The sequence below is a fragment of the Mytilus californianus genome, unplaced genomic scaffold (assembly GCF_021869535.1).
Source record: "Mytilus californianus isolate M0D057914Y unplaced genomic scaffold, xbMytCali1.0.p SCAF_13, whole genome shotgun sequence".
NCBI lineage: Eukaryota > Metazoa > Mollusca > Bivalvia > Mytilida > Mytilidae > Mytilus > Mytilus californianus.
The window spans coordinates 25,699,224-25,726,234 of record NW_026262615.1 but is presented as its reverse complement, the minus strand read 5'-3'; the positions used below and the strand labels follow the sequence as shown (position 1 = coordinate 25,726,234).

At 32.2% G+C, this 27,011-nt stretch overlaps 1 protein-coding gene across 1 annotated transcript in view; it reads left to right on the top strand.

Moving 5' to 3' along the window:
• The first annotated feature begins 433 nt into the window (after nucleotides 1-433).
• Nucleotides 434-27,011, top strand: part of LOC127723412 (tyrosyl-DNA phosphodiesterase 2-like) — a 36,109-nt gene continuing 9,531 nt past the window's right edge. Inside the window, exons 1-4 of the mRNA XM_052230041.1 lie at nucleotides 434-633; nucleotides 12,960-13,108; nucleotides 16,636-16,755; nucleotides 20,139-20,349. Coding sequence (XP_052086001.1) covers nucleotides 490-633; nucleotides 12,960-13,108; nucleotides 16,636-16,755; nucleotides 20,139-20,349 — 624 coding nt within the window. The 5' untranslated portion in view covers nucleotides 434-489. The remainder of the gene's footprint in view (nucleotides 634-12,959; nucleotides 13,109-16,635; nucleotides 16,756-20,138; nucleotides 20,350-27,011) is intronic.

Sequence of the window (27,011 nt, the reverse complement as noted above, 5' to 3'; positions counted from 1 at the left end):
TCCGCTCCAAATCACTACGGTAAAAGATAAAAATAAAGGTAAGATATAACGATATTTTAATGCATGGTTTCAAATCCAAAATTACAGTATTAATACCAAAATTTCACAAAATACAATATATATACATTGATAACTCACAAATATATCATTATCAGAAGTCCACTCAGACCAGTTATATGTATACATGTATATCCCATCCATGATTAAAAAGAAATTTTGTTATATTTATATGTATGAATAATTTAGTCTCTGCTGAGGAATATGGTATTTAAATGCTATGATTGCCACGTTGAAAAATCAAGGGTTCTGAACTGAAATGGTACAAGAAATAGAACTTGAGGTGTGCTCAATATTGACTTTTTTCCGAGATATTTACTAGGGCGGTCCAGGGTTGGTTTCATACTATTTTGATTAGGGGAGGTAATCCAAAAAAAAACCAAAAACTGCGGGAAATCGGAAATAATTAGAAAAAAATCACAAACCTTAGAAATGAGTGATTCTGATTCAGTTGATGAATCTAAAATACCAAGCAGAGAAGAATGTGAAAACAGATGTCAAAAGTTTGCAGAAATAACAGGCACCGATTCTGCTTTGGCCATGTTTTACCTTCAAGATAGAGAGTGGGAGTTAGAAGTCAGTATAGTTAGTCTAAAAATACTATCTTGTTAGTGAAGCAATACAAATCGCGCCACTGCAAAATCGCCCCAACTTTCTTCCAACTTGCCCCACTTTCTACAAACTCACGCATCAAATGAAAAGGAGTTTAATCCCGCTGAATATATGCTTGCCAATTTAATTCGCCCCATTAAGGTTCATCATAACAAATGGACAAATATGGCCGTATTTTCACCTCAAAAACTACTCTGTGTACAGACTTACCTGAGCAGTTTGGAAAGTTTTAAGGCCTGGCATCCACTAGATATATAAAAGTTAAATGTATTTTGTATATCAGAAAGGTAAAATCTGTTTTGGATTTTAATGGGCATTTTTTTTCATTCCTGCAGAAGGTGTAAAAATAAACTAAGTTGGGATACAACTTTGAGATGCTCCCTCTCAGGTAACAACTGGTTTGTATTGTATTGATTGTACTTGATTGGCATGGACAATAGATATCTACACATCTATAGGTGAGTTAAAGGTAGTAACTGAGTGGACAGTATCAAATGCAATTCAGGTGTTTGTTTATTTTTACACCTTCTGCAGGAAGGAAAAAAAATGCCCATCAAAATCCAAAAACGATTTTATCTTTCTGAAACACAAAATGCATTTAACTTTTATATATCTAGTGGATGCCAGACCTTAAAACTTTCCAAACTGCACAGGTAAGTCTGTACACAGAGTAGTTTTTGATGTGAAAATACGGCCATATTTGTCCATTTGTTATGATGAACCTTAACTAATGGGGTTTAATATTGCGGAGTAAACAGGTTAGGAAATAACCATTAATTGGTGGATCATGCATACCTCAATAGACCACTATCGAGTTATGTCCTTCACCGGAAAATTTCTTCAATTTTGCGCGCTTTTATGATGTCATTTACCAGATACATGTATAGGGGATCGCCTGTATCCCTGCACTACTAAAGTTCATCAAGTGTCATAGTGATCGTCATTATGCAGGATGAACTAGAAATAACCGAGAAAATCATTCTCGTTGAGATGATTAACATGACCAACGATAATCTATAAGTATACTTGATTTTTAGCATTTTATCTTGTTAAGTCAGTATATTTTGTTTCATGTATATATAAATATGGACTTTTACCACCTTTGATTAGTGTTTAGTATGACGATAAATTTTCACTTTTGTTCTCGTACTAGGAACAACAAAATTATTTATTTTGTAAAAATTATTTCCGTACTCCATGTATACTTTTCAACAAAATTATTTTTATTTACCTGTGTATGTTATTTTATTTGGCGGCATTTTGTCCAAGTTTATGGTTGTCTTTCTGATATTGTTAAACATCTAACCCCCTTGTTTTATTAATTTTGTATTTACATTGTGTCATAGATCAAATTTATTCGTTCAGTGTATGCTCACTTGTTTTTGGATAAAGATTGCATGGTACTGACTTGATTTCTAAATCTTCCAAGGTTTATCACTACTTTTGAAATACACAAAATAAAGTGCATTGATCATAACATTTTAAACATCCTATCCATGAACATTTCCAGAAATTTATCAATGAAATATATGCTCAGATATTCAAGTTACAAAATGATGTTATACTTGTCAAGAAAATTACATAACTTGTGCAAGGTGCAGTAATCTAACAGTAACAGTCAAGGGTCTAACTTAAATAAGTTATTAGAGAAAAATAACATACATTTGTTATTGAGGGCTGAAAAATCAAAAATCTGTGATAACATATATGTGTGTTACATGTTTCAAAGGGGCATTATACATCCTTTATTTTGTTAAATTGTGTACTAGTTCTATTGATATTTTAATTGTCTTTATGTATATTAAATTTTAGAAAGATATAACAGCCCATAGTTTGCCAATTATTCATAACACACCCATGTTATTACATAAAAAATATGCCTGTAATAACTAAGGGGTGTTATTACAGCTTCTCTACATCTCTTCAAAGCCTTTTCTCATACATATATCACAATGTATTTAAATTTATTGTAATAAATAATGATTAAAGCATGTAATGTGGTTCTGCGCAAGCTTCCTAGTCATTCCCAAGTGTCTCATTGTAATAAGTTAAATGCCTGTAATAACTAGGCCTTGTTATTACAGTTAAGTTATCACTTTAAAGCCTTGTCTCATTGATTTACCATGGTTGATCAAAAATGTATTAATTGAAGTGGAAAAATAGTTTTCAAGGTTATGTATTAAGTTACTGCGCAAGTTTCAATAATTTCCCAAGTGCCTACTGAAAATAAAATTTTTTATGGTACATTTAATTGATAACAAACATATATGTTACTACAGATTAAGAGAAAGTATCCGTAATAGCACATGTATGATATTTTTCTCTAATAACTTATTCAAGTTACACCCTTGACTGTCTAATATCTGTTCTAAAAATATCAATGATGTCATTGTAAAAATGGAGTTATCTTCCTTTGTCCATATAGAATTGTAGTTGAATCATCTACAACCAATGTTTTTACAATGCAGTTACTTCCCACTGAAAAATTAAAGCAATCTTTACCCTTCAGTGCTAACAAGCACTTTGATTGTTAATATGTCTTTTGATTGAGTTAAGCCATTTCAATTGATATTTTATAGTGTGTCTTTCTATGTTTTGATGTTACACTATTGTTTCAGGTAGGATGAAGGTTGGCGCCTATTAAAACATTTAAAACTGCTGCATTTGTTTGCACCTGTCCTAAGTCAGGAACCTGATGTTCAGTGGTTGTCGTTTGTAATAATGTGGTTCATAAGTGTCATTTTTGGGGCCCTTTATAGCTTGCTGTTTGGTGCATACCTGCCAACCCTCCTGTTTTGAGCGGGGGTCTCCCGTGCAAACGACAAAATTCCGGAAATCTCCCGCTTGCTGGACCGCTCCCTCGCGGGAGTATAGAATCTCCCACTTTGGGATATTTTGATCTGGAATAACACGCGTTTGTAATTCTCTGGCTTTTTCATTACTTTCAATAGAAGTAAATAAACAATCTGCAATCATTTGAAAATTTTGGTCAGAAGTTTTTATGTTAAATATATAAGTAATCGAAATTCAGTTCTGGTATGTCAACTCCAGCAAGATAGAGGTCTTTGTCTGGACCAAGCGGCAGTGTAAAAAAGAAGAAATAGATAACTGCAAATCGAAATGTCAAGCAGATTTGAATGAAAGATTTTCAATTTTTACTACCAAGTTCACTTGGAAATGAATTTTTTTGCACATCATGTTCAATCAACTTTTCAATTTCTGGTGGTCTGTACAAAGTTTGAATGCATGCTTAGTGTGAGACTCACAACAAAATCAAAATATGAAATGCTATGAGTTATGAGACTGAGGTATTGAAAAAGGCTAAAAAAAACCCCACCTTGTATAGATTATAACCATGAATTGAAGAAATAGAGCATATTTACTAGGTTTTATTGGTGTTTTGTAGATGAATACGTAAACAGGTCATATATTTAACTTGAAAATGTTGTTCGCACACAATCTCCCCCTCAGCTGTCATAGCTGAGGGGGAGATGTCCCTCTTTGAAGGTTTCAGAGGTTGGCAGGTATGGTTTGGTGTGAGCCAAGGCTCCGTGTTGAAGGCCGTACTTTGACCTAGATAATGGTTTACTTTTACAAATTGTGACTTGGATGGAGAGTTGTCTCATTGGCACTCATACCACATCTTCTTATATCTACTTTTGAGTCTGAAATAGATAAAGATTATGTTACATTACAATTTAGTTTGAGGAGAAGATATATCAACCATGCTGGCACTGCATAAGTCTGTATTCATTCATTTATAAAACTACATAATAATTTCCTTGATAATGAAAAAAACTCAACATTCCCCATTTTCTTGATCAAATTTTTATTTTAAGGTCAAGGAACAGTAAATGGGCTACATGTACATGTCACAGATTTTGCTAAAATTTTGCATACAACCTTGGCTCGTTGAACTATAAGTGAAAAGCAAAAAATTATGCATATATATATCTCTTTTATTATCTGAAATATTACTGATTGAATTCTTTCCAAATAGGTGAACATTTGTATAGAAAGCACATAAAATCAGTGAAAAACCTTCAAATTTGTCTTAAAATCATTAAATCTCTAATTTCTAATACATAGATTTTTTTTAAAAACTATATGTTGTTGATACATAAATTTCCGCTTTAATGATGTAAAATAATCATATGGTCACAGACTTCGTTTTTTGTCTAATGGTTAATCTGTTACCTAGTTGGTAGTGAAAAACGTCCAAAATTAATGTTGTACGGCCTACAACACGATGACGTTACATTTATTTCGACGTTTTGTAGTATTTTTTCACATTTAACACCACTTTGAATGATGTATACCACAAAAACAAATTCGGTGACCCTATCATTATTTTACATCATTAAAACGGAAATTTATGTATCAACAACATAGAGTTTTTTTAAGAAAAATCTATGTATTAAAAATTAGAGATTTGATGATTTTAATTATGACAAATTTAACATATTTAAGATGGTTTTTCACCGATTTTTTGTGTTTTCTATATATATATATAAATGTTCACCTATTTTGAAACAATTCAATCAGTTATATTTCAGATGATTAAAGAGATAAATGCAATATTTTCTCAATATTCATGCAGTTATATTTCAACGGTCCAGAGTTGTATGCAAAATTTTAGCCAAATCTGTGACATAGTCCATTTACTGTAACTTGACCTTAAACAGTTAAAGGTATATTAAAAAAAACCACTCTGATGCATGTTTCTATATTTATTTATTTATTAGAACTAATTAATATTTAGATTTCTTGATGCTGTTTTAAATTAGTATTTAAGTGACTGTTGTTTAGCATTTAATTATTCGCGATCCTTATTCATATAGACAAAAGTCACCAATTTGCTAATTGATATAAGATAAATTGTTGTTAAATTGGAATCCTTAAATTTCAACAATTGCTTTATACATGTTCTTTTAAAATTGCCTAAAGGCTAGACATATCTCTGTGTAAATTAACAGTTTATATTAACATGATTAACAGAAACATTTTGTGATGACATGATGATAATGGTATTTCATTTTTGATGATAAACCCCTGAACACATTAAATTAATGTAAGTCAATGTCCCTGAAATATCACCATTCATTATTTATACAAAGTCCAAGAAATGTACTTTTAATAATGAGCTGCAGGCATAATGTTGTACTTACACATTTAGTTTTACATTTAAATTCTGTTCTTATTCTTGGCATTCCACAAGAGAGTGATTTTGTCAGCACTCCTCATTTTTAGCTCACCGGGGCCCGAAGGGCCCCATGTGAGCTTATGCCATCACTTGGCGTCTGTCGTCGTCTGTCGTCGTCGTCGTCGTCTGTCGTCGTAAACTATTTCAAAATTTTCTCCTCTGAAACTACTGGGCCAAATACCTTCAAACTTTAACTAAATGTTCCTTAGGGTATCTAGTTTATAAATTATATCCGAAGTTTTGATCCATCGACAAACATAGCCACCTATGATGGCTGAAAATAGAACATAGGGGTCAAATGCAGTTTTTGGCTTATATCTCAAAAACTACAGCTTTTAGAGCAAATCTGCCATGGGGGGAAAATTGTTCAATTGGTCAAGATCTATCAGCTCTGAAATTTTCAGATGAATCGAACAACCCATTGTTGGGTTGCTGCCACCGAATTGGTAGTTTTAACAAAATTTTGCAGTTTTTTGTTATTATTTTGAATATTATTATAGATATATATAAACTGTAAGCAGCAATAATGTTCAGCAAAGTAAGATCTACAAAAAAGTTTATACCATAATTGTCAATTGACCCCTTTAGGAGTTATTGCCCTTTAAAGACAATTTTACACAATTTGTTCATCAAGTTTGCTAACATTTAAAAATCTTCTTCTCTGAAACTACTGGGCCAATTACCTTCAAACTTAAACTAAATGTTCCTTAGGGTATCTTGTTTATAAATTGTATCCAAAGTTTGTATTCATCAACAAACATGGCCGCCATGGCTTAAAATAGAACATAAGGGTCAAATGCAGTTTTTGGCTTATATCTCAAAAACTAAATCTTTTAGAGCAAATGTGACAAGGGGTAAAATTGTTTAATTGGTCAAGATCTATCGGCCCTGAAATTTTCAGACGAATGGAACAACCCATTGTTGGGTTGCTGCCACCGAATTGGTAGTTATAACAAAATTTTGCAGTTTTTGTCGAGCCTGCTACTTTTGTCGCAGAAAGCTCGACATAGGGATAGTGATCCGGCGGCGGCGGCGTTAGCTAACTTCTTAAAAGCTTTATATTTTAGAAGCTAGAAGACCTGGATGCTTCATACTTTGTATATATATGCCTTATGTTACGAAGTTTCCGTCTGTCATATGTCCATTGTCCTTGACCTCATTTTTATGGTTCAGTGACTACTTGAAAAAAAAGTCAACATTTTTTGTTATGTTAATTTCTTTCTTATTATAAGTAATAGGATAACTATATTTAGTATGTGCGTACCTTACAAGGTCCTCATGCCCGTCAGACAATTTTCATTTGACCTCGACCTCATTTCATGGATCAGTGAACAAGGTTAAGTTTTCGTGGTCAAGTCCATATATCAGATACTATAAGCAGTAGGTCTACTATATTTGGTATATGGAATGATTGTAAGGTGTACATGTCCAACTGGTAGGTGTCATCTGACCTTGACCTCATTTTCATGGTTCAGTGGTCAAAGTTAAGTTTTTGAGTTTTGGTCTTTTTTTCTAATACTATATGCAATAGGTCAACTATAAATGGTGTATGGAAATATTTTATGATGTACATGTCAGTCTCACAGGTTTTATTTGACCTTGACCTCATTTTCACGGTTCATTTCTCAGTGTTAAGTTTTTGTGTTTTGGTCTGTTTTTCTTCAACTTTAAGCAATAGATCGACTATATTTGATGTATGGAAGAATTGTAAGGTGTATATGTCTGTCTGGCAGGTATCATCTGACCTTGACCTCATTTTCATGGTTCATTGGTCAATGTTAAGTTTTCATGGTTAAATTTGTTTCTTAGATACTATAAGCAATAGGTCAACTATATTTAATGCCTAAATTGATTGTAAGGTGTACATGTCTGTCTGGCATGGTTCATCTGACATTGACCTCATTTTCATGGTTCATTGGTTAATGTTAAGTTTTCTTGTTTGAGACTGTTTCTTAGAAACAATTAGCAATAGGTCAACTAATTTGTTTGGTTTATTGAATGATTGTAAGGTGTACATGTATTTCTCGTTCGGTTTATCTCACCTTGACCTCATTTTCTTGGATCATGTTTTTTTATGTGTTACTTGTAGTAAGTTTGTATTTAGGACTATCAACATAAAATCAATGGTTAGTAAAGAAGGCGAGACATTTCAGCGTGTGCACTCTTGTTTGTTATTATTTTGAACATTATTATAGATATATATAATCTGTAAGCAGCAATAATGTTCAGCAAAGTAAGATCTACAAAAAAGTTCATATGACCATAATTGTCAATTGACCCCTTAAGGAGTTATTGCCCTTGAAAGACAATTTTACACAATTTGTTCATCAAGTTTGCTAACATTTAAAAATCTTCTCCTCTGAAACTACTGGGCCAATTACCTTCAAACTTAAACTTAATGTTCCTTAGGGTATCTTGTTTATAAATTGTATACAAAGTTTGTATCCATCGACAAACATGGCTGCCATGGCTAAAAATAGAACATAAGGGTCAAATGCAGTTTTTGGCTTATATCTCAAAAACTAAAGCTTTTAGAGCAGATGTGACATGGGGTAAAATTGTTTAATTGGTCAAGATCTATCGGCCCTGAAATTATCAGACGAATCGAACAACCCATTGTTGGGTTGCTACCACCGAATTGGTAGTTTTAACAAAATTTTGCAGTTTTTTGTTATTATTTTGAATATTATTATAGATATATATAAACTGTAAGCAGCAATAATGTTCAGCAAAGTAAGATCTACAAAAAATTTAATATGACCAAAATTGTCAATTGACCCCTTAAGGAGTTATCGCCCTTTTTGTTCATCAAGTTTGCTAACATTTAAAAATCTTCTCCTCTGAAATACAGGTGAGCGATTCAGGCTCTTGAGAGCCTCTTGTTAGCTCACCTGGCCAAAAGGGCCACGTGAGCTTTACTCATCACTTTGGCGTCCGTCGTTGTCTGTTAACTTTTACCATAATCTTCTCCTCTGAAACTACTGGGCCAAATTTAACCAAACTTGGCCACAATCATCATTGGAGTTTCTTGCTTAAAAAATGTGTCTGATGACCCCGCCTGTTAACCAAGATGCCACCATGGCTGGGGTAAAATGCAAGTTTTGTCTATTATTTTGAAAACCATTATAAATAGAGAAAATCAGACAGGTGCAGAAATGTTCAGAATGTTGAGCTCTATACCAATTGTCCATATACAACAAAACTGTCAGACGACTTCTTATAGGAGTTATTTTATTGCCCTTAAATGACAAATTTTACCATTTGTTTTCATTTTTGCCTCTTATTTTGAAAACTATAATAGATAGAGAGAAACTTTAAATTTCAAGAATAGTCAGCAAGACAAGTTCTACAAATAAGTCTCATGGTCGAAATCGTCAGTTGACTCTTTATTAGAGTTATTGTCCTTTGATGACAATTTTTACCAATTTTTTGCATTTTTGCCTGATATCTTAAAAATTATAATAGATAGATCGAAACTTAAATAAGCAAAAATGATCAGCAAGACAAGATCTACAATTAAGACAATATGGAAGAAATCGTTCGAAGACTCCTTATTGGAGTTATTGCTTTTTAATGACGATTTTACCATTTTTTTTGTGTTTTGCTTTATACATTGTACATGTTATATGATAAAAATTATAATAGTTAAATAAATATTTTAAATCACAAAAATGATCAGCAAGATCTACTAACAAGTCAAATTTTGCCAATATAGTTAGTAGACTGTCACTCTTTGTAGGAGTGATTGCCCTTAAATGAGGAATTTTTTGCCCTTTTTTGTTTTTTGAGCAAAAACTAAAGAAGATAGAGAGAAACTAAACAGAATAAATGATCAGCAATACAAGATCAACAAAACAGAGATTTTTGTCATGCATTCTCTTCTCGTCTACAATGTTGGAGAGTGTCTTTTGTTGAATATGCACATAGACCATGCTGAGCGACACAGGCTCTTTAGAGCCTTTGGTTCCATTTAAGAAGACGTTGTGACAGGTACATGTACATTTGTGTATTCCACTTATGTGATGAGTCGTAATGATCCTAAAAATTGATTAATTTGTAAATAGAATTGGTCAGCAGGTATTTTTCATACCATCACAATTTGCAACATCTACCATAGTGTCATGATAAAGATGTAATTTACTGAAAGACAAAACTATAATGAACTCTTTGGGAAACACTGTCTTACTTGAAATCTGTTAAAAATTTTAAAATCAGATGTGTTTTCATATTTGTCTGTCTAGTTCTGATTAAAAATGATGCCATATATATATGCAGTCAGGATTCTACTTCGTCAAAATTATCTCCCCATTGCGCCACCTACTTTTTTCAATTGTAAAATGGAAGCCATTGTAGGGATGAGGTGCTGTCAATTATGCTCTTAAAAAACGATAAATTTATCCACATAGCATCATTGCAATCCTTATTTGACAGTTGTATTTCAAAAGACTAATAACCCTGGATAAAAATGCAAAAGAAGTTGTGCACAAAAAAAGATCCACAAGTAAAGTCTGTCATGTACTTTTAGTAAAAATTTGCGATCCAGACACACCTACTCTGTTCATGCTGTTATATAATTATGATTCATTAGAAAGGTATTTCACTTGACCAATATACTTCATTTTTTATTACTGTGAATTTTTATGTTATTATATCAACCTGTAGCCGAAATATATAAGAACAACAGAATCTGAAATGAGATGATGTATCAAATATATTTGCTTTATAAGTTTTCAAGATAAAATAGTCCTATACACGCCTGAACATTAATTTTCTCTTTTCGATGACATTATTGCCCATTTCAGAGTTCCCAAAATCTTTTTTTCCTGGTGGTCCTTGAAGAAAATCTGCTGGTCCTCACTATCATTTCTATTGCAAAATACCAAAATTGGGTCTTAAAAAAGATCAATCTTTTATCTTTCTGTGGAATTTTTTTCTGCAGAATTTATGCTCATGCACAAAAAGATCCACATGTATTTGCTCCTACCATGATCAAATGTTTTGTGAAAATATGTCTTTAATTTAAAAGTTTACAAAAATCATGAAGCTCCATACTATAAGTAAAAACTATTATGCACCTACATTTAACTTTAAGGGAGTTTGCTTCTCAGTTTCAAAATAATAAGCTTTTCAAAATACTAGTATATATTGATAGGGGATTAATAAAGGAATCATAAGAGCAAAAAAAATATATAGGTCAATGTGCTTGTTTTCGAGCTATTGAAATTTCGGCGGGAAAATGTTCTCTCTTGACTTTTCATAGCTTTATCATTGACAAGTTTAAGTTCTCAAAAACTATTTGAAAATAACAAAGATTTTATAAGACTTTTACAGATGGCTTATAATTATACATGTAAAAGATTTATAAAAAAAAAAATGGGGGTCAATGGACAAAAATGTGTAAGGCATTCAAATGGATAAAACCAGAGGATTCCGAAAATCTGACAAAAATCCCAAAACATGACAAGCGAACATCCTTAAAAGCCCATAGAAACGGATATAAACAATTCAAATATATACCAACCAGGCCTTTTTTCCATTCTCTAATAAAGAGTATACGTTCCATTTCTTTTGATTCAATTTCAACTGGGTATCATCCTGTATTATATTCACTTCTACTGTGAGAGCACTATATACATTAAAAGAAATTGTTCCAAGAAAGATAACTCAAGTTTATCCTTCTTATGCCCTCGCTGTTGCGGAGGGGCATTAAGTTGTACCCTTGTCCATCTGTACATCCGTACGAACATATGTCCGTACGTCCCAAAGTTGGTTTCCATTCTCTAACTTTAGTTTGCCTCAACCAAATATCATGAAACTTATACATAAAGCTTAATACCACAAAACACAGATCAAGTTTGAATTTTGGTGGTGTCACTTTAACTGTTCTAGAGTTATGCCCCTTTACAAATGGAAAAATTGCTGAATTTTTCGTTTCGTTCTCTAGTTTCAGTTTGCCTCAACCAAATATTATGAAACTTATGCACAATGCTTATTACCACAAAATAAAGATCAAGTTTGAATTTTGGTGGCATCACTTTAACCGTTCTAGAGTTATGCCCCTTTGCAAATGGAAAAATTGCTGAATTTTTTGTTTCCATTATCTAGTTTAAGTTTGCCTTAACCAAATGTAATGAAACTTATGCACAATACTTATTACTACAAAATAAAGATCAAGTTTGAATTTTGGTGGCATCACTTATACCGTTCTAGAGTTATGCCCCTTTACAAATGGAAAATTGCTGAATTTTTTGTTTCCGTTCTCTTAATTAAGTGTGTCTCAACTAAATGTTATGAAACTTATTCACAATGCTTATTACCACAAAACTCAGATCAAGTACAAATTTGGGTAGCGTCACTTTTACCGATCTTCAGTTATGTCACTTTATAACTTTAGATGGAAGCAGGGGCATCATCTGTGTCCCATGGCCACATTCCCCATTTATTCTCAGTAATAAAAGACCAACTGAAGAGCTGTCTCAATCCTTTTAATTTTGGGACATTTAGTCTTTAAAGCATAGCTAAGAAGGTCTTTATATGGGGTTATGAGGGTTGGGGGTTCTTCATTTTATATTCTGTATTTTTAGGCCATTTTTCTCTTCTTTCTTTATTTATCAAATTATTCTCTGTTCTTTAAGCACCATATTATTTTCTATTCTAAAGAAAATGAAAGAATACATTAAACATGTTTTTTGCATGTATTTAAGCCCATATGCATGCAATAACTGCCTTGGTCTTTTATCTTTTACCATAAAAATGTTGGTTTTCATATATCATGTATATCACACAAAAGTAACTAAAGCCCTCAAAATAAAAGTTAACAGCCTCACAAGATTATGTTGTCCTGTACTGTTCACATGTAAGAAGTTGCTGTATCAAAAGCTACATGCAGTCACTGATATTAGAGTTTTGGTTGGACAGTCACCAATATAAGAGTGTGTGAGGATAATATTTCATTGAAGTATTGTATATGCCTTGAAGTTGTTTTCAGTAATTGTGGTCATCCCTACATGTATGTTAATTGTATGTCATTAATGTTTGAATGTGTATTCAATAGATAAGAACTATAGGTTTATTGTTTTGTTTTCAGAGGGCTGTTAACGCATACTTTGAAGAAACTGGAGAATCTATAGGTTCTGCTCCACAGAAGAAAAAAATCAAAATAGATGGTCTAAGCTTTAGTGGTAGATCTGATGGCAACAATTCTAGCAGTTCAACTTCTGTTATTAAGACTGAGCGGTATGAATAAATTTGCAGACATTATCTTATTATGTACATATGCTGATATTGATATTGAAATGTTCCCACTATCTGAATATAAATGAATGATAGCATTACATTTAAGGCTGTCTGATTAACTGGGACAAGTGACAGTTGTCATGGGGCAAGTGAAAGCTGCATTGTACTTGTCTGCTGCGCAGGTAAAAATTAAAAGTTAGAAACGGTGAAAAATACAGAATCTATTTTCTAAGTAATTCTCTTTTCAAAAATCAATTAGTTTTGACAATATCAAAAAATTTACGCAACTTCTCATGCTAACTATAAACATTTTAAAAATATTGGACACTCAGAGTACGATTTTGTTGTTGACACATTTTTTTAATGAACCAACATGATTAGATCCAGCTTTTTTCAGTCAGGGGTACTACTTGTACAAGTAATTTTTATTTACTTGAAGAAGTAATATTAATATACTTATATAAGTAAATTTGTAGGATACTTATACAAGTGTATTTTATTTACTTGTATAGGTAAAAAAAAAATTGGCTTAGTTATGTCCCTTAGACATTCATGTTTTTTTACTTATATAAGTGAAAAAGTCATCCTATCTTCTTTTCTTGAATTCTTAGGACTTTTTTGCTCTAATAGAATTTTAAATTGTCTGTCCTTTGCAGATGTCTTAACTAATCGTTTAAGTGTAATTTCATGGACAATGAAAATCTCATTTGTCTGTTTTCTTCAGAACACTGCTCATTTACAAGCCCCAAAGGAGCAATTTTTGAAGGCCTTGCACAAATACTTTAGATCTTTGCGCAATCAGTTTCTTTGTTGAATTAATGAGATGAAACATTGAACTCTAATAAAAAATTATGAGCTAACCTGGGAAAAATCATTAAAGGTATGTTTTTACATCTCAAAACTTGAGAATTTTTGTGGGATTGTAAAAAAAATTTACTTATACAAGTGAATTTTTGAGAAAATTAAGGGGAGATTATTCAAACATTATAATTAACTTATATAAGTTTATTTTTTTACTTCTTCAAGTAAATAAAGATTACTTGTACAAGTAGTACCCCTGACTGTTTTTAGGAAAATTATCTGAGACACAATAATAAGTTCACCTGTATCATTGATTTTCAAAAACTTGGAACAAAAGTGTAATAAAGGAAGATTAAAAAATATATATAAATAAATTTAAACCTGTAATTTATTTATGAGCTTTCTCAACAATCATAACTTAACTTTACTTCATACAAGAGACACATCATTATTGATCCCAGATTATGCACAGGGCACTGGGAAAATTATTTTATTCAGACCCAGTCTTTTCACTGGGTAGAGAGCACATTACTTTCTAAAATAACATTCTCATGCCCCTATGATGAAGATGGCACTGCAGCTGACTCTGACAGTCTCTGTGGAAGTTCTTTAGTGAATTTAACATGATTTTGATGTCCATAATTAGCAGTTTAGAAATTTTTGAGCAAGCACAAATTTTGGACAAGTGGTTTCCTTTTTGGACAGGTAATATATCTTGGTCACTTTCCTGAAGGGCAAATTGTTAAAACAGTTAATGTCAAACCCTGATTCATGTACATGTATGTTGCATCAGAACCCATAAATTCAATATTCATGACTGCATGTGTTACCCATATAAATGTCAGGATAGTGCATAACAAAAAAACAGAAACTTGATATATTAAATACATGTATATACATGTATATATAACTTATAATTTCATGGTTGTAGCATAAAAATATAAGTATAAGAATTGAATGCTTCTTTTAATTTTATAGGGTTGTAAAAGCATTGATTGTGCACACATTTTTAGAATGAAGCGCTTTGATGCTTCTTCTTCTTCTTTCAATACAGAGTCGGACTCTTCTTGAGTGTATAATGACTCTTGCTCGTATAATCATGAGGCCTTTCCTCCTCCTTTATCAAAACCAGCAGTAACTATTTACAGTAATTATTATTTATAAATTAAAACTATATACATCTGGGATCTAAGGAGTTCTAGGTGTGAGAAGCTCGTGTCAAGGCCTCTGGCAGGATGGTAAGGTTGGCCTTGAACTCTTTGAGTGTAGCTGATGTTGTGGCTTTTTCCGGTAGTGCGTTCCATTCCCTGGTTGATCTTGGGAAGAAGGAGTACCTGTACTGGTCTTTTAGAGTACGCTGTTGGTGTATGCGGTGACCTCCTCTGGTCCGTGAATCTCCAGGTTTGTAGTAGTTTGATGGGTCAATATCTACCAATCTATTGTGTATCTTGTAGGCCATGGTGAGGCAGTCTTTACAGCGGCAATCTTTATGGGGCTTCCATCTTAGTCTCTCCATTATAGAGCTGACACAACCTGGGGATACGTCTTGGTATTCATTGAACACGAACCTGGCTGCCCTCCTCTGCACTTGTTCTAGATCTTTTGCAAGATTTTGTTGGTAGGGGTCCCATACAGAGGAAGCGTATTAAAGAGTTGGTCTAACCATGGTGATGTAGGCATTGGCTTTGACTTCTGGTTTACACCGCCCTAGGTTCCTTCTCAGGAAGCCTAGTGTCCTTGATGCTTTGCCTACCGTCTGGTTGATATGTGTCTTCCACTGTAGGTTGTGATTTACGGTGACTCCCTGGTATTTCCCATGCTAAACTGCATCTAGGGTGTGACCATGTAGTTGGTAGTTCCTTATCGGTGGGTTTCTTTTGTTGGTTATCCGTATCACGATGCACTTCTCAGGATGGAAATTGATCTGCCATCGTGACTCCCACTCTTGGAGTTTGTTGAGGTCGTCTTGTAGTGTCTGGCTATCCTTTCTGTTCTTTATTTTTCTATAAACTAGGCAATCGTCTGCAAATAACCTTGCCTCAGAAGTTGTTGATTGTGGCAGGTTGTTTATATAAGCCAGGAATAAGAGTGGTCTAATGACTGTCCCTTGTGGCACCCCTGAGATGACGTCTAGGGGGTTGGATTTATGCCCTTCAAGCAGTACAGATTGTGTTCTCTTGCTTAGGAAGTCTAGTATCCACTTGAGTGTTACAGTTACTCCTTGTATTCCATAGTGGTTCATTTTTTGGAGGAGTCTCTTGTGGGGCACTTTGTCAAAAGCTTTGGAGAAGTCAAGCAGGATGATGTCTGACCCCTTGGTCTTAATTCTTGCCAATTTCATCTAGTGTTATCAGGAGTTGGGTTTCGCAAGATCTTTTTGCTCTGAACATGCTGAAACCGTGTTGATGGTCACATAGGATCTGGTGGTGGTCAAAGTGATCCATGATGGTGCTGTGAACAATATGTTCCAATAGTTTGCAGCAGATTGAAGTCAAACTGATAACAAACAACTGCCTTGGTCAAAGCCTTTACATCCTAATAAAATAACAGAAAATTATGCAGTCTTTTGCAATGAACATTTGATTATGTCATATGGCAAGCTTCAAATAGTCATGATATTTTACATGTAAGTGTATTGAAATTTTAAGTTTTTGCTTATTAGAGGTAACCTTTATAGCAGGTTTGACTGTATTTCATATATCTGACCTTTAATAGATATTTTAAAGGAAGCCTGATGTTGATGATCCTCTGCCAAACAGAATAAAACTGATGTCCTGGAACATTGATGGTCTTTGTGAGAAGGCAATGGTCAAGAGAACACAGGCAGTCTGTGACATCATCAACAAGTAAGGATCTAAAGAAACTGACCCATTTTTTTAGCTCACCTGGCCCAAAGGGCCAAGTGAGCTTTATCATCACTTGGCGTCCGTCGTCCGTCGTTGTCGTCCGTCATCGTCCGTTGTCGTCAGCGTCCGTCGTCGTTAACTTTTACAAAAATCTTCTCCTCTGAAAGTACTTGGCCAAATTAAACCAAACTTGTCCACAATCATCATTAGGGTATCTAGTTTAAAAAATGAGTCTGGTGACCTGGCCAACCAACCAAGATGGCCACCATGGCTAAAAATAGAACATAGGGGTAAAATGTAGATTTTGGCTTATATTTCTGAAACCAAAGCATTTAGAGCAAATCTGACGGGGTAAAATTGTTAATCAGGTCAAGATCCATCTGCCCTGAAATTTTCAGATGAATCGGACAACCCGTTGTTGGGTTGCTGCCCCTGAATTGGTAATTTTAAGGAAATTTTGCTGTTTTTGGTTATTATCTTGAATATTATTATAGATAGAGATAAACTGTAAACAGTAATAATGTTCAGCAAAGTAAGATCTACAAATAAGTCAACTTGACCAAAATGATCAGTTGACCCCTTAAGGAGTTAATGCCCTTTATAGTCAATTTTTAACCATTTTTCGTAAATTTTTGTAATCTTTTACAAAAATCTTCTCCTCTGAAACTACTAAGACAAATTTTACCAAACTTGTCCACAATCAGCATTAGGGTATCTAGTTTAAAAAATGTGTCCGATGACCCGGCCCACGGACCAAGATGGCCGACATGGCTAAAAAATAGTACATAGGGTAAAATGCATTTTTTGGCTCATATCTCTGAAACTAAAGCATTTAGAGCAAATCTGACTTGATAAAATTGTTCATTAGGTCAAGATCTATCTGCCCTGAAATTTTCAGACCAATCAGGCAACATTTTGTTGGGTTGCTGTCCCTGAATTGGTAATTTTAAGAAAATTTTGCAGATTTTTGGTTATTATCTTGAATATTATTATAGATAGAGATAAACTGTTAACAGCAATAATGTACAGCAAAGTAAGATCTACAAATAAGTCAACATGACCAAAATTGTCAATTGACCCCTTAAGGAGTTATTGCCCTTTATAGTCAATTTTTTACAATTTTCATAAATTTTGTAAATTTTTGTAAATTTTTACAAAATATTTTCTACTGTAACTACTGGGCCAAGTTCATTATAGATAGAGATAATTGTAAGCAGCAAGAATGTTCAGTAAAGTAAGATCTACAAACACATCACCATCACCAAAACACAATTTTGTCATGAATCCATCTGTGTCCTTTGTTTAATATGCACATAGACCAAGGTGAGCGACACAGGCTCTTTAGAGCCTCTAGTTTTTAAAAAAAAAATTTCAGTAGTCAGGCTTTTACAATCCCTGTACATCACCACCCATTGTTATACTGTGAAACCAGGAAACATATCCATTTAATTCAGAAAATTATACTGTAAATTCAGAAATTATTGGGTGCATTTATTATTGTGATTTTTGGAGAATGAACAAAAATGCCAGTTTAATTATTGCGATTTCAGGAATTTCTGCATTAAATATACGTATCCAGGGGTGAAACTTAACTTTGTAAGGCCAGTAGCCAGCTGGGCTACTAGACTTGAAAATCAGTTAGCCCAGACAAAAAGTTAGTAGCCCACTTAATTTCACTATGAGTATCACTGGTGAAGCCCGTGAAGCGGGCTGAACTTGCTAGGGGGGTTTGGGGGCATGCCCCCCCAAGAAAATTTTGAAATTTTAGACTCAAAACCCTGCATTCTGAGCATACCTGGAGGTGATTTAGATGCTTGGGAAAATGTAAATTTTGTCTTACTTTTGTTGTTGACTTCAATCAAATTTAATAAAAAAAAAAAATCATTTACAAAATGGGAATCTTCATACCCTGTGTACCAGTTTTTTTTTAATATCTTTTTAAGATAACAAAAGAATTCTCTGTCCTTAAATACATCTAGATGATAGATGAAATATTTAATTTTATTTCTTTAATAATCTAATTTATTAGATATCTTGATCGATTTATTTTGCGTAACTACGTACATATGTTAACAAATGACCGCCCTTTTTCCCCAAAAGACTTGTACACGTATTTCAAAAGCATTGTCATAAAATTGATATCCCCTCTGATTTTCTCTTTTTTGTAAACTGTTCAGTAAGAAGGAAACTAAAATCATTTTGAACTAATGTTATTTATTTGTGGTCGACAATATTCTACTTTCGTTTTTGACCTTCATTCTCTGGACACCACGTGGGCTTTGAAAAGGGAACTACAAAAGGTACTGTTTTCCAGATTCTTAACAACATTATATATTTATTTGACTGATATTATTTCATAACATGCTATTGTCATCTTCTCTGAATTTCTTCGCTTTCTTGAAGCCAAAACCAAACAGGGTATTTGATCGCTTCATATTGTAAATGACCATCGGAACGTCTCTCATGTTATCCTTGCAAACATACGATACTTTCCGGACTTTAATTAGACGACCAATCAGTGACCTGAATTAACGTGAACTATATTTAGTCAAAGGTAAACACTGATTTTACATCCTTGTTTATCGCGACTTTGCGATAATACGACTCTCGACACTTGCCTGTATGCATTTTAAAAAGATTTTTGTTTCTTTTTGAATTTATATTTTTTTCAGTGAAGTAGCCGACTCTTGGAGCCAACGGTAAACAGCGGATTTCCGTCTGTCGAGTACTTTGTTTTCAATTCGCCACCTGGGCTACCACAACTGAATAAAAAGATCGCCCAGGTCAATTTCTGGTCGCCATGGGCGACTGGGCGACCGTTAAGTTTTTTCCCTGTAGTATCTGATATCAGAATGTGAGTTCTTATTATTGCGATACTCACCCAATCGCATTATTCGCATTGATAAAAACCTCGCAATAATTTCTGAATTTACAGTTTTATAAATTGTCTAGAATGCTAGAGATACATGTACCTACAATACACACAAAATAACAAGGCTCAAGTCAGTACGGCTGGTGTCGAGTAATATGTTGTAAAACATTGTAAAACAAGGGGTATCTATTGAAAAAAGTTGATAACACTGATTGAAGCAAATGTGAATGTTAGAACATTAGTTTGCAGATAGGTTTGTACATGTAGACAAAGAATAGCTCCAGTCTTCAATCATATTATATTTGCTTGGTAATGAAAAGGGCTTGAATCTTATATATAATTATTTCTAGGTCATAAGTCAAGGTTATAACATATAACATATATATCTAATCTCAAACATTATCAAAATCGTCTTTATGGGCCAGAATAGCTGAAACTTTTCTTTTTCTTATGGAAAGATAAAATTTCAAGAACTAAGTTTTTTTGTTTGTTGAACTTTTGTATTTTATAGGGAAAATCCTCATGCAGTATTTCTGCAAGAAGTAGTCTCAGAAACTTTAGAAGTACTAACAGCTAAATGTCCAACCTACCACATCATAGAGGCAGCCAATGAAGAGTACTTTACTGCTGTCATGTTAAAAGTGGGTGTGGCTGAAGTGAAAGAGTCAAAAGTCATTCCCTTTACATCAAGTTTGATGTTGAGAACACTGCAAAAGATTGAAGTAAGCTTATGAAGAAAAGGACAAGGTTCAATTTAGGCCAAATATGGCTTTGAATTTCAACTTTATCATAAAATATCAAAAAGGCATTAATTTGGTTCTTTAATGGATCTATTTCAAAAGCCATCCTACTAAGTTAGGGATCATAGATTTATTCTTACGAGGAAGCTCCGAGCATGCTTGGAGGATGCTACGAGCTTTTTAAGTAGGCTCTTCTCAGCAGTTTATGTGACAATAATTATCATGATCCATCAAGATGTCAATCAAATCTATAGCACTTCTATAATAAGGAAAGTAAAGCATAATAGAGGAAGCTCAATTAACACCTGTGTAAACATCTGGTCTGTTCAAATACATTTTGCATGAAATTTTACACTATAAAATAGATTAGAAATTCTTCATCAGTACTGAGAAATGCTTGGAAAAAAATGTCAAGTTTCCACAAAAAGTAAGTCATTAAAATATTTTCTTATTATATTGAATAACCATTCTTTTTTAATAATAAAAAAATTCTTAAATTTTATAATTAGATTATATAATTTAGATATAGTTTATACTATATAATATGCTTCATAGAAGTCATCAAGACACAAACAACAGATAGGGGGCGATACTAAACAAGTTATTGTTTTTAGTTACTTATATTTTTTTTTTTTTTTTATATTATTTAATAACTCAATAGTTATTTTAAATGTCAATAGAAGCATGGACTAAATGTAGTTTTTAAGAATTTCTATATAATTTTATTAAATAAAATTAAGTATTTATCAAATGTGAGAAAAAGGTTACTTTAAAAAATTAGGACAAAAATATTACTTTTATAAATTATTTTATACATCTTTGAAATTAGTACTTATAATTATTTATGGAACATATGTTATTGTTTTAGATTTCACATTATAAATAACTTCAAGTCTCAATTAAATCACAAGGTTCCATCTATTTATATTTGTCTACCATTAAGATTTTAAAGGAAAATGATATTTTAATAGTCCCAAGAGGACAATCTTCGACCCAGAAGCGTGGCTCAGAAAGGCAATTAGTGTTTCAGGAGGATTAGTTTTATATTTCATGGGAAAAATAACCAGATGTCTGAAAATTTGTTAAAGCTATTAAAACCTGTATGAATGGACACATATAAAAAAGAATTTAAAATAAGTTTTTTTTTTATACATGAAAAAGAAGTAATATATGATATAGCATCTTTTTCAACATAAATTGTATAGGTAATTTTGAAAATTAATTGTTTAAGTAATGCCCCTAACTAAACAATGGTAATATGTTTTTTTTTTTTAAAATAGCAAACTTAGTTCTTTTATAGTAAATTTATGGCTACTTTAGGAAAAGTTGTAATTCATTATTGGAAGGCTGGTTTGAGGGGGTAATATCACCATTGTTTTTTTCCCTAGTACATCTCTCTTTAATTAACTTTTATTTCTAATTGTGTAGAATTTATCTTTGTTTTAAATAAAGAAATATTTGGCATGAGTAAAGTTTTATCCTGTCCATTACTACAGTGAAAATTTAACAGAAAATTGTTTTTCCCCCATAAGTCTTTGTTTAATTTGCCTTTTTTTTTAAATGTGCTGAATTTATCTATGTTTTAAATAAAGAAATACTCTACATGAGTGAAGTTTTATCTTGTCCAGTACTACAATGAAAATACAACATAACTTTTCATTGCAGATAAGATATTAAACGTCACCAGAATTTAACCAGTCAAATTCCTCTCCCCCTTTTTTTCCTGTTTACCAGCTTTTAAGGAGCAGTGTTCCCTTAAATTTCAAAAATATTTTATAGCAACACCATATAGAAAGTTTTATTGCTTTGAAACGCCCAAGGTACATGTTAACGACCCCAAAAAAAACTTTCTGCAATGAAATGCAGGGTTATTTTCCAACAACTGTCACATTAAATGGCATATATAAAACAAATTAACCATTTTTGGCTTGAAACTGAATGTACTATATTTTAGTAGTATTACACCTTGAAAGAATTTTGACAATATAACGGAGTAAAATGAATGGATTTTAGTTCAGCAATCCTCTATTTCCTTTTCTTGAATGACTTTTTAATATATATAAACAACTATCAAAAGGAAAGTAAAGCAATGTAGAGTAAGCTCAGTTAACACCTGTATGTAGAAACTCATTTTATATAGGCCTTTATCAGTACATACTATCAATATAAAACAGATCCTAAAAATATAAATATATATACTGAATTTTTTTTTTATAAGATTCAAACTAATTTCTTTTTCTTTTTAGATTCATGAGTATAATAATAAAAAAAAACAGCTGCGCCACGAGCGCATGATACGCCCGTCGTCTTGTGTGTGAGGTTTTATGCAATAATCATAAATCGTTTCTGAGATACGGCGAAACATGTGAAAACCCCACTTTTTTTATAAAAAAATCAATAACTCTAAAATAAAATTTTGAATCATCACCAAAAAGTATACAGATCTTTAGATTAATATAACTAAGAAGTGTGAAAAGTTTAAGCAATAATCATAAATCGTTTTTGAGATACGGCGACATGTGAAAAAAACACCCCCCTGTTTTAGTTACAAAGTCCCATAACTCAAAAAGTTTTAATCTTATTTTCACCAAAAAGTATACAGATCATTTGACCATCATAAGAAACAACTATGTTAAGTTTCATGAAATTTGGATAAGTCGTTCTCATGTTACGGTGCGACATGTGGATGCCGGACAGACAGACAGACGGACGCCGGACATTTGTATACCATAATACATCCCGTCAAAATTTTGACAAGCGTATAAAAAAATTTTGACAGGCGTATAAAAACCCAACATAAATCAAAGTTAGTAAGAATTTTAGACAATAATTATGTTCATTAGTATAGGAAATTGTGGCAGTTGTTTGGAGTTGAATTAATTATTTTTTGCTTGTTTATGTTGTTTAATATTCAATTTATACAAGTAAAATATGATTACACAATTTAAAAGTAAATATTGATACAAGTCTCTCTGCAGTCTGTCCAATAATACTGTTTAGAAATCTGTGTAGATGCAAAACATTAGTATCAAAGGTCTACATCACAGCATGATATATTATATAAACATTATAGTTTGAGGGAATAACCCATTTTACAGTTTCAGTAGGGATAATTATCTTAGAGCATCCTCTTTTATGCTCCATATTGAAAATATTTTGTTAATATTAAAATGCTGTATGCTTTTAAATAAAAAACATCTTCAACAATAATAATTGATTCCAATTTTAAATACAGTTATCAAAAAATAAGATAGAAACTGATATTAGATTATTTTATATATGGTAGATAAACAATAATTTAACCCCTACTTTAAAGTGGTATAGTGACTACACCTATTGTCATGTTCCTACAGTCATGACAGTCATATGCAGAATCAACAACGATTTTAAGCAAACCAATTGAACAATAATTACTATACATCTTTAAATATTTGTAAGTGAGGGACCTAGAATATATAAGTCAAGTCTGCAAATTATTCAAGAAAATTGCCTGTTCTCTAGGCCTCAAACACTTAAACTTCTAAACTGCCATTTTCCTAACTTAAAATAAATTATTTAAAGAATTTTTAACTGCAGTTATAATATATAGTATAAAATAACAGTATGTTTTAAACTGGTATTCAATTGATTTAAAGCATTAGGGTAACGAATCAAAATTCTAAATTTTACGCAGACAGCAGAATAGATTGTATAAATGACTTCTCAATTTGATGATGATTTGCTCTTCTGTTCACATTTATAAATAGAGAAAGGAGGTTTATATGAAATGGAAATCTTGCAATTATCATTCAGGGATATCAAATGTAATTATGACTTTCTGCATTTTGATTAAGCTTAAAAGTGATATTTGAAAAAATAAGTTGACATTTTTTTTTAAATCAAAGTAATGAAGAACTAGAATTTATTAAATAAAAGACAAAAGGGATTCCAGAATATAGTATAATTTTTTGTTGTAAAGTTTTTGGTCCACTGAATTCATTTAATTGTCATAAAAACAAAACCAAAACTTTATTCAAGAAAAAGATATAGAGGATTGCTGAACTAAAATCAATTTATCATAATTATTACATTGTGAACAGTCTTTCAACCCAGTCTATGAATTACAACTTCTTCCCAAAGTAGCCATCATTTTCTTTTAAAGAAGTTTGCTATTGCATATAAAGATGAACAAATCATTATAAACCTATTACCATAGTTTGTGTCTTTGGTGACTTTTATCTTTAATTTTATATAGTATAAATTTAAGCTATATTTATATTTTAAATATAAAATTTGATTTTTTTTTGTATTGAAAAAGAATGATTATAAATAAGAAAATATTTTAAAAACATTATCTTTCTGTGAAGACTTGATATTTCTTGCCAGGCATTGTACATATTGAAAAATTTCTAATCTATTTTATAGTTTTGTAAAATTTCATTCAAGATTTATTTGAACAGACCAGATGTTTACACAGGTGTTAATTGAGCTTCCTCTATAATGCTCTACTTTCCTTATTATAGAAGTGCTATAGATTTGATTGACATCTTAATGGATCATGATAATTATTGTCACATTAACTGCTGAGAAGAGCCTGCTAAAAAGCTCTGAGCATCCTCCGAGCATGCTCCGAGCTTCCTCGTAAGAATAAATCTATGATCCCTTAACAAAATCTCTTTTTAAAGAGTATATTCTAGACTTCAAAATCAGCACAATTGGGATATATTGTCAAAATAGGATGAATTTTCATATTTCTCAGACCTAAAAGCATAAGAAATCTTGTCTGCAACCTACTATCCAAAATGTTCTGTGAAAATAAGATGCAAATAATGATATTAAATCCTTAGACAAAAGCATTTTCTGGACCAGGAGTGGCGTCCAAAGTAAATTATACTAAAATCTGTCAAGAATTATGGAAAAAATTTACCATTAACACAAATAATGCAAAATATAAGGGGTCATTACTTAAGAAATGATTCATGGCAGCCGTATATTTGTTATCATTTAAACATGAGTTGGGAATTTATATTTAACTATTTTATTCTGAGCCATAGAGAGGGGTAAAATATGAATATAAATGCCCAACCTATTGTTAAATGAAAACAATCTAAGTCTGCCATGAATTATTTCTATTCTAATAGGACAAATAAGGTAATTTTGTCAACAGTGAAAGCACACTCAATATTCAATAATTAGAAAAAAACTCAAATTTGTTCTTTTCATCTATCATTGTCCATTGTATTACTTTCTGAGCTAACAAGAAGCCTATAGGTTGCAATTCTGTAAATATAGACAATGATTTTCCCATAGGAACTCCCTTTGCGGCTAAAACTGTGACACTTTTACTATGAAGTTTCGTGAAAAATAATATCCCAGAACGGAAAGTTTATATGCACTACTATTTTATTCAAAGGTCAAAATATAGGGCTGTGCGGCATATTTTCAACATTTATATGCCCTGAACTTCTAAGAGTTTAAACTTATACTAAAATTCTATACTACACCTTACCTTCTATTTTGGACCTCCTAAGAATTAAAATTTAGGCGCTACCATGTTTTTCTATACTGGTTACATTCCCAAGTGATGTCTCTATGAGATGAAACACAGAGATCATAAATGGGAACCAGTGCATTAACAAATTAACATATCTATGAATATTATATATCTCCCCAAAAGAGGCGTGGTTTGAGAAACAGCTGTATTTACAAAGTGCAACCTATACAAACATTTATTCAAATAGAAAACCTTCTAAAAACACTTTTTCTCACAACAATACTTATTTATCAGAATTATAGCCTTAAGGAAATCACTGCATATACTCTAAGTTTCCTTTTACAGTACATTTTATACCCCTATCCCTGTTTCAGTTTTTTTAAACAATTTGAAAACAAGACTTTAATCATTGCCAGCTTACCCTATGTACATGTTTTCTGACATGAAATGTCTAAAACATGTTTGAAACTATTCTGATAACAAATTGAAAGCATTTTAGAATACTATAAATGTATTGTTTAGTAGTTAATCATTCCAACATTCAAGATTATACAAAGTATCCAATCCTGCCTGTGTCTCCAGTCCACATCTTACTGTATGCCTATTTGTCAATGAAAGTTCACAATTTCTGTCTCAAATGTTCAGTTAAGAACTCTTGTCACAACAGTATCATCTCTAACCATATAACTAACATAAGTTAGTTAATGTATGAACTAAAACTGTCTTAACAAAGCCATATTTGCAAAATTGTATTTAAGAAGATATCAGTCTGGTGCAAAAATTCACTAAATGTTTGATAGAAATGACTGCTTACATCTTATTAAGTCTCCCAAACGAAGTTTGGGAAGACTTATTGTTTTTGCTCAGTTCTTATTATTATTATTATTCTTCTTCTTCTTCTTCTTCTTCTTCTTCTTCTTCTTCTTCTTCTTCCGCCGCTTTTAAATTTGAACTTGTCCGCACCCGTTCTCCAAAACCGCTTGTCAGATTAACTTAGGGTTTCACAATATGTTAGACTAACATGTCTAGTGGTGCAATCAGGGTTTTGTTTGTGCAAAGGGGTTTATAAAGGGGTACTTTGAGGGGCAAAAAGAAAAGAGGGTTTTACTATAGAACCCTATGGGATTTTATTTTTTAAAATTTTCAAATGATTATAAATTGAAAACCGTTT